The sequence below is a fragment of the Acomys russatus genome, chromosome 2 (assembly GCF_903995435.1).
Source record: "Acomys russatus chromosome 2, mAcoRus1.1, whole genome shotgun sequence".
In the NCBI taxonomy this organism is placed as follows: domain Eukaryota; kingdom Metazoa; phylum Chordata; class Mammalia; order Rodentia; family Muridae; genus Acomys; species Acomys russatus.
The window spans coordinates 630,782-640,130 of record NC_067138.1 but is presented as its reverse complement, the minus strand read 5'-3'; the positions used below and the strand labels follow the sequence as shown (position 1 = coordinate 640,130).

Genomic DNA, 9,349 nt, shown 5'->3' with positions numbered 1-9,349 from the left:
TCAGTTGTTGGCAGTGTCTGTCCCTGGAAAAGGGAAGAAGAGAGGCGAAAGGGTCAGGCATGGGGATCAGATGTGGGGTCAGGCCAAAGGCTGCTTGGGCTAGGGATCTAGAGTGGGAACTGGGGTGGTCAGAGACACCCTGCCTCTGGAGGGCCCCAAGGTCAGAGTTGGTGAGGATGGCATCTCAGAGGGCAGGCATCTCTGCAAAGGGCACATAGTCTGCTCCTGGGGATGGAAAGTAGTGCAGCATGGAATGCGGCGGGGTGGGCTGGGGATGCGAGACCGGGAGAGGATGGGGCAAAGGGTGGGAGCACCTTTCTGCCCAGCCTCTACAGACGCTGGCATGGTCCCGCCCCCACGCTGTTCCCTCACCATAAGGTCTCCCTCCTCTTCGCCTGGTCTCTTTGGTCTCAAAGAAAGTCTCGTGCTCCTCCCAGCGCCGGTCACAGGCAGAGCAGAGGAAATTAGACTCGAAACAGTTGCAAGCACAGCCTAGAAGAGTACCCAAGAAGAATGGAAGAAATCACGGCATCCTCACGAGCTGACTCACTCTCACCTCGTCCGTACCACACGCCCGCCGGGCACCTCATATCCCCTTCTCCCCACCCAAACACCCCTTTGCACCAGAAGTTACCTCGGTGCCTGCAGGGATGCGCTCCGGTGGCTGCATGTTCTTCATGAGTATGTTTGCAGCGACACTGGGCTCTCCAGGCCTTGGGGTCAAAGGTGGCCCGTCTTTTAAGCCAGAACTCACCCACCTCCTCCGGGCGTGATGGGATGAAACAGAACATGAGGCACCTGCACTGGCTCACACTGCAGGGCACTGACAAATCTGGGAGGATGGAGATGGTGGCACATGGAAGCAGCACTCGGAAGGACCCGACTTTCTATGCAAATCCATCCCTGACTTGCGGTTCATCTCCCCCTCTCCCACCAAGACCTGACAGAATCCAGTAGCCCTTCTATATCTGACAAGAATCTGGTAACTCCTTTCCTACCTGAGATGATCTGGTGTTCTTTCAGCAAATGTCCACAAAAGCACTTGGACTCATCTCCAATACGGAAACAGTCCCATAAGTAGTGGGGGCAGCGCCAGCCAATGTAGAGGCCTGCACATGAAGGGATTAATCAGAGTGAGTAAAAGCCGGGCGGTGGTGGCGCATGCCTTTAATCCCAGCACTTGGGAGGCAGAGGCAGGCAGATCGCTGTGAGTTCGAGGCTAGACTGCTCTACAAAGTGAATCAAGGACAGCCAAGGCTACAGAGAAACCCTGTCCAACCCACCCCCCAAAAAACCCTAAACTTCCTACAAGTGTTCTAGTGGGTCCTCTGGAGTGGGGGTGGGGTAAGTCATCACCATACTCTGCTGTACCTGTCTCCCATTGGGGAGCCCTCACTTCTGGCTCTTAAGACTGTTTTTCTTTAACGTTTTTTATTTTATTTTTATTTTTTATTATTATCTCAACGTTCCATTGGTTTCCTTGCCATCCCAGGATCTGCTCCACGCCTGCCAGCCTATCCGAGACAACTGAAGGCAGTCTTCAGTTTTGGAGCAGGGAGATTGCAGATAACACTGAAGATGAACATGAGGCCCCTGTGACTAGAGGATTTCTTACCTCCTCCCTAGACCACACAAGAGTCTGACCTTTCTAAAGTGTTTATGCTGAGCAAGAGGGAAGCTAACTGGCAAAGAGGACAGTAGGCGATGGGGAGAGGTTCCCGAGGAGAACTGTTAGTGACAGACCCCAGAGAAAAAGGTGGGAGTTGGACAGACCTGGTATCAAGTGATGAGAGAAAGCCTGCCTCCTCACTCTGCAGGTTGGCATCTCTGCAATGCCTCCTGAGCTCTGGTGTTATGTAACTAATGCCCTCTGTGATCCTGAGAAGGCTGATTGATGACTCTCCTGAGGTCAGGAGAAAGGGGCAGGCCAGGGGTGAGGCATGGGGAGGAAAGGGGGGCCTAGGATCTGCGAATGCAGCCACTGGCGGGTAGCTAGCTACAAGATCCCCGTTTTTAGCAGTGCGGTCTGGAAGAACTCAGCTCATGGCAAGGGCAGGGCTAGGAGAGGTGACAAGAGAGCAGTGCCTCCTGCTTCTCCATGAGGGCAGAGTCTATCCCAACTTTACTTCAGATCTTGCCTGAACCCCCCCTCCTCTCAGGGGGCGGGGAACCTGAGGCTGTCGGGCTCTACCTGTTATAAGGTCTCAAGGACAATGTCACCTCTTCTAAGAGTTGTCCCCAGATTCCCCACAAGAGAAGGGTCTGTATTTTCATCTCTGTCCCAAATCCAGCCATGAAAGAGATGCCAGAGAGGCTGGACTGCCTGACTGAGTGAAGGAATAAATTCCTTCAGTGGCACAATCCACCATTCTGTGCCTCGGCCCAGGCGTTTTTATCTTACCCATAGTTCCTGAGGTTCTAAAAACCTGTTCAGGTGTGGCTTTTTTGGCTTGGCTGCTTCTGGACTGATACAGTCTGCAGTGCCAGGCCCCTACCGTACGCAGAATGACTGGCTGAGAACACCGGGAGAGGGCAGGGTCACAATGGGTGCGTGGGAGGCAGCACTCTGCTGGAGGAATTCTGAACTCTACAAAGGCTAAGCTGTGGCGGAGCAGGTGAGTCAAGGAGTCCGCCTGAAGATCAAAGCTTGGCCAGTCTAAGCGTGGACACGGGAATCGGTATTTAACATTCAGAGGAAGAGTTTGAATAAAGAGGCTGGAAAGAATTCCCTCAGATTCTATTCTCCTCTTCTCTACTCTCCTTAGTGCCCTTACAAGTGGGGAAGCTGGAAGCTGGCTCTGGATTCCACCCTCTGATTCCAGACTCTCTTCCTGTTAGATGTGGACTAGGCAGGCAGAGGAGACATTATTTTGGCCTCTGTTCTGCCTCTGCACGCTGTAGCTTGTTTATCGGCTCCTGACTCCTCCGAGGTTTCCACACAGCATACAGCTATCTTTACATGAGGGAAGCCTCTATCTTAACCCTCTCCTGGACTTCAGACCCACGGGGACATCTGCCGATCACTTTCGTACCTGCATGTTCTATTAAGCACTTACCTTAGTTTTCATCTCAAAACCTGTTACTCAGCTTTTGCCCTCAGCTCAGCAAGTTTGTGTGCGCCCTGCATCTATCTGCTCTGTTTTATTCATTCAACCAGACACTTAAGCCAAGTGTCACTCCAGTTATTTAACTTTTTTTTTTTTTTTTTTTTTTTGAGACAGTTGTTCTCTGTGTAACTGCCCTGGCTGTCCTGGAATTCTCTTTGTAGACCAGGCTGGCCTCGAACTCTCCGAGATTTGCCTGCCTTTGCCTTCCTGCTGCCACCACACCCTGCTATTTAACATTTCCCAACTTGTTCTACACATCCAATGACCCAACAGTGTCTTGTGAACCTTTCCACTTGTCTCTGCCTTCACACAGCCACAACTTTTTTTTTTCTTATTTTTGGTTTTTTGAGACAGGGTTTCTCTGTGTAGCCGTGGCTATCCTGGACTCCCTTTGTAGACCAGGCTGGCCTTGAACTCAGGTCGATCCGCCTGCCTCTGCCTCCTGAGTGCTGGGATTAAAGGCGTGCGCCACCATGCCTGGCAGCAATACCTTCTTAATGACTACTAGTGTTTCAGTGTAGTCGTCCCATGTCCAACCTTGCCTTCTCTAGTCTGCTCTACTGCCAGAGGTGATCATTTAAAAGCACAACTTATGCTGTTTGTTGCCTTCTTTTAAATGTGTTGGTGACTCTCAGGTGCCCTTGGGATACAACAGTGACTCTTCACATTGGCACAAAAATGCCTGTGCACACAGCTCTGTGTCTCCAGAGCGGAGCCAATGCTCCCACCAACACCCTTGCACTAGACAAAACACTATAGTTTTCTAGGATTCCTTGTCTTCTTATATCTCTTTTATTTACTTAAACTTTTATTTTGGCAGGCTCTTTTTTTACTATGCAGTCCAGGCCGACCTGGAACTCATCATCTAAACTGTGATGGCCTCAAACTTGTCATCTTCTTGCCTCAGTCTTCCAAGTGCTGGGGTCGTAGTTATGCCCCGGCACACCCAGCTTGACTCTCTCTCCTTACCCTCTTACAGGTAATTAGCTTCTGCAGTCTTTCCTTCCCGTGCTTATTAGTAGTCTAGCACCCAAAATTGGTGCCTCTTTCCTCTGTTTCTTCAGGACTCTGAGCAGAGCAATTTGTTAGCCTAAACTATAACTGGAGTGCAAATGATCCAAGTACACAAAATACACACAACGCCCCCAGCACCATGTATAACCAGCGGTGGGGGGGCACACGCATGCAACCCCAGCACCATGTATAACCAGTGGTGGGGGGGCACACACCTGTAACCCCAGCACCATGTATAACCAGCGGTGGGGGGGGGCACACGCATGCAACCCCAGCACCATGTATAACCAGCGGTGGGGGGGTCACATGCATGTAACCCCAGCACCATGTATAACCAGCTGTGTGTGGGGGACACGCATGTAACCCCAGCACCATGTATAACCAGCTGTGGGGGGGGGCACACACATGTAACCCCAGCACCATGTATAACCAGCGGTGGGGGGGGCACATGCATGTAACCCCAGCACCATGTATAACCAGCGGTGGGGGGGGGCACACGCATGCAACCCCAGCACCATGTATAACCAGTGGTGTGGGGGTCACATGCATGTAACCCCAGCACCATGTATAACCAGCTGTGTGTGGGGGACACGCATGTAACCCCAGCATCATATATAACCAGTGGTGGGGGGGCACACACATGTAACCCCAGCACCATGTATAACCAGCGGTGGGGGGGGGCACATGCATGTAACCCCAGCACTCAGGAGGCAGAAGTAGGATCGGAAGTTCAAGGTTAGCCTTAAAGGCCATTGTTGACTACATAGGAAGTTTGAGGCTAGCCTAGACTACATGAGGCCTTGTCTCAAGAGTGGGTTGGGGTGGGTGTACTAATTATGAGCTGGGACTCGAACTCAACAGGGTTATAAGACATATCAGGACCTTCAGGGGTTTTGTGTACCTAGATGGTCATGAATCTGCCATGCAGAAGTGATAGTCCTCACTGGAGTAAAAGGACTGAAATCTTTTGTCATATTCATATGAGAACAAGGTTCTTAGAGACTGTCCAAGGTTCTGGGGTCACCTCTGCCTTAGGGTTGTTCTGGTATAGACTATCTGGGTCCTATATCTGGGGCTGGCCCCCAAATCTTCTGTTGGTGCGTTAGCACATCTATCTATCGCGACTTGGACTTCATATGAAATCTCCACTTTCTCCTCAGGCCGCCCCACAGGGTCCCCTTCCAGATTCCAGGCAGGTGGCACAGCCATTTCCACACTGAAGGGGCGGGTTCCCAAATCGGTTGGGTTGGAAGCCACCTCCTCTGGAAGGCCACCTGGGCTCACCTGTCTGGATGACCTGCAGGGCTGAGTCCTTCTCCCACTGGAAAAGATTGTTCACCTGAGCACCAAATTGCTCTCTGTGCATTGTCTTAGCCACCTCCACCAGCTCCTCCCGCTTAGCAGGGACCACTGGGCGGCTTCTATAACCTGGGAAGGGAGGGGCTGAGTAACCAGAGAGGAGTGGAAGGGCCTTAAAACTAAGAGGAGCCATGTGCAAGAGTAGGCCAGTCCCCCACTTCTGGGTAAGCCCAGGACAGTGCCAAAGTCACAGGAATAGGGGAAAAGGCAGCGACAATTACCATTAACTCTCTTCTCCTTCTTCTTGGCCACACAAGGCTCAGGCGTGGCTGCGTGGGCAGTGACATGACTGGTATCCACCACCGGCTCATTTTTCCCTGCTTCCTCTTGGTTGGCAGATGTGTCCTCCTTGGTCTGGGTTGAAGGTCCTGAAAGAGGGTGCTTTGGAAAGTGCTCAGATTCGGGGACCTGGGTCTGTGGGACTTGCTCAGAAGAAAGCTTATGGGGAGATTCCAAGCTGTTAGTTGTTGGCGAGAGCTGAAGAGAGTTTTTGGGAGCTGTAGAGATAAGAGTCTCAATTGTAGGCTGCTGCAAAGGGATCTCCGTGATGGCTTTTTCTAGAGAGGCCACAGACTGGAAAGACTTTGAAAGACTTTCAGAGTCTTGGGCCTTTAAGGACCACTGGGCAGTTTGTATAACCTGGGAAGGGAGGGGCTGAGTTAACTGAGAGGAGCCATGTGTAAGAGTAGGCCAGTCCTCTACTTCTGGCTAAGTCCAGGACAGTGCCAAAGTTACAAGAATAGGGGGAAAGGCAGGGACAATTACCATGAACTTTCTTCTCCTTCTTCTTGGCCACACTAGGCTCAGGCGTGGCTGCGTGGGCAGTGACATGACTGGTATCCACCACCGGCTCATCTTTTCCTGCTTCCTCTTGGTTGGCAGATGTGTCCTCCTTGGTCTGGGTTGAAGGTCCTGAAAGGGAGTGCTTTGGAAAGTGCTCAGACTCGACCTGGGTCTGTGGGACTTGCTCAGAAGAAAGCTTTTGGGGCGATTCCAGGCTGTTGGTTGTTGGCGAGAGCTGAAGAGAGTTTTCAGGAACTTTAGAGACAGGAGTCTCATATGCAGGCTCTTCCAAAGAGATCTCGGTGATGGTGTTTTCTAGAGAGAGCACAGACTGGGGAGACTTTGAAAGGTTTTCATAGCCTTGGGCCGATAAGGAAACTGGGGATTGCGAGGAAGGAAGCTTATCGCCATGGGACTCTAAAGGAGTTTCAGAAACAGAAGGCTCCTCGAGGTCCTCAGAGCTCTCCACCTCACGATTCGGGGAAGCAGATGTTTCAAAAAAGGCTTCAGAGGCAGGAGGCTGTAAAGACGTCTGCAAGCTGGGAGTTTCGGGCTCCTGCTCATCTCCAGCGGAGGGGCTCTCTAAGTAGGGCTGTTCCTTTGCGTCTGCGGTGGTCTGAGGACTCTCTGTGGTCTCATTTGCTTCCATCTAGTGGTAGAGTCGGGTACCGGCTTCATCAGGCTGAGGCTGCAGGGCCCCAGGGTTTCCAGATGTTAACAATTATTAGAGGTCCCCAAGACATTAGAAGGAAGAAAGAGGTCTGAGTGTCAGGGTGCAATGCCAGGAGGGTCTCTCAAGTACCCCAATACGGCATACTATCGTAGTTTGGCAGGGAGCTGGGATTTAAAGATGGAGAGACAGAAGGTGGTTCAGAACCCCATCAGTGGATGGTAGTAGAGGCCCAGGCCCCAGTCCTCACCGGGAGCCAGTCCAAGTGCAGAGAGTATGGGGCTCTTAGCTTAGGACCCTGGAATTGTAGCTATGGCGTTGCCAGAGTCTGAACATGAAGCCAGAGTTGGGGTTGGCTGCCACGAGCGCAGGACACAGTGCACTCAGCAGGACTCTGCTTTTGTCCATAGACCACATGCCTCCTCCCTTGATCTCACTCCTGTGCAACTACTTCCAGCTACATTCTGTGTGTGCACATGCTCCTCGCACCTCTCTCTCCTTCTGTTTCTTTTGAGGCAAGGTCTTACTACATAGCCCAGGCTGGTCTGAACTTAGAGGACACTCCTTTCTTAGCCTCTTGATAGCATTATAAAGGCACATCACCATGCCTGGCTACCTCTGACCAGCACCATGCTTGCTACACACTGGGACCAGGCGAGCTTGGGAGAGACAATGTAACACACAGGGACAATACAAAGGCATGGCGGCTTATTTCCAGGATGCTGTGAAAAGGAGGCTACCAAACTTACCGTAGGAAGAGAGATCCAAGAGGGAAGCTCTCATTCCCCTTTCAACAAGATCTATTCTGATTCAGCCTAAAGGGTCACACCCAAGTTTTCTTGGTCCTGACTTGCAAGGTCTGTTGTCCCCACCCTGGACCCTCTTCAGGTGCTGAGGATTAAACTAAGGACCTTTGTATGCTGGCAAGCGCTCTATCATGGGGCTACAACCTCAACCTCTGCTCTGTTCTGTTCTGTTTTTTCTTTTGTTTTGTTTGCTTGTTTGTTTGAGACGGGGTCTCACTATATAGCCCTGGCTGGTCTAGAATTTGCTGTGTAGCCCAATGTGGCTTTGAACTGGCCAACAGTTCCCTTGCTTTTGCCTCCCGCGTACTGGGATTACAGGCCAGTGCCACCATTTGGGCTTCCGGAACAGACTCTGTCACCTGTAAGTCCATCATCATTTCTAAATGCTACTTGAGAAATCTTGTGTTTCACCGCTCTGCAGCTCTCTCATGCTTCAGAGACCGAAGTAGACATCTCTAGACACTGCATCTTAAGCTCATTAGAGCAATCTCGAAGCAGAGGACCTGAGCCTAATTCCCGACACCCACGTGGCGGCCCACAGTGGTCTGTAACTCCAGTCCCCAGGGATCTGATGCTCTCGCCTGGCCTGTGCAGGCAGTGTACATAAGTGGTGAACAGATGACCATGCAGGCAAAAACACCCATACACATAAATTAAAATTAAAGGTTAAAAAAAAAAAAGGTAATTAATTCCACTGGAGTCCTTCTGAAGGGCAAATTAGGACAGGGGCAGAGGTATAGTGAAAACAAAATGGTTTTGGTTTTTTGCTTTTCGAGACAGAGTTTTTCTGTGTAGCCTTGGCTGTCCTGGACTCACTCTGTAGACCAGGCTGGCCTCGAACTTAGAGAGGGGATAAGGATGAAAAGTAGAGAATGAGTGGGGGAGGGGCAGAAGGCATCAGGAGACAGAAAGGAGTAAAAGGTTGGAGTGGAGGGCTTAGGCTTGCTGGTTGCAAGACCTTTACCTGGGTTGGAGAGGGGAGCGTTGGTCCTGACTGAGGGAATGGTTTTGCTGTTGATGAGCCGGGCTGTATGTGCTAAGTGAGAGGCCTTGTTGTGGTTTGTTTGGGGAGACTCGGGCATCTGCAGTCCTTCGCAAAGGGACTCTGGCCCGAGTTGAGGAAGGGAAGTAAGGGGGAAGGGACAAGAGAGGTCTGGGGCCCGCTGAAGGATGCGCTTGAGAACCCTAGGCTGGGGTAGGGGAGTGGGCGAGCAGGCATCGGTCACCAGGGCAGCCGGAATGCCCAGCGGTCTCCAGGGCAACAGAAGTCTTTTGGTCATCTTCTGCGTGAGTTTTCCTGAGGGGGTTGCTTTGAATCTAGTTGGCGCATAGGAGCGGGAGAAACATGATCCGAGAGGAGCCTGGTTTTGTGAATCTCTGGAAGGTTCCTTGTACCACGTGTGAGCACGTTGAGAGGTCAAGCCGCTCTGGTGGTGGTGAGGGCCAGCCCGAGGCTCTTAGGTAGGAAGCCCAGCAGCCTTAAGTTAGAGGCCAATAGAACTGGGAAGGGGCGGGCTTTGCGGAGAGGGACCAATCGAATGGGGCGCGGGGCGGAGCGCCGGGCGAGCGTCACACCGAGGCCGCCGCGGGGCCTGCTTATCGCCGGTTCA

General features: G+C 51.9%; 1 protein-coding gene across 1 annotated transcript; it reads right to left on the bottom strand.

Moving 5' to 3' along the window:
- Positions 1-6,997, bottom strand: Fam221b (family with sequence similarity 221 member B). The gene is given in 7 exon segments (XM_051165052.1): positions 1-23; positions 373-492; positions 635-832; positions 999-1,109; positions 5,406-5,549; positions 5,702-6,097; positions 6,099-6,997. Coding segments are annotated over 7 exon segments (1,806 nt in total). The 5' UTR covers positions 6,913-6,997.
- Between the last annotated feature and the right edge of the window lie 2,352 nt (positions 6,998-9,349).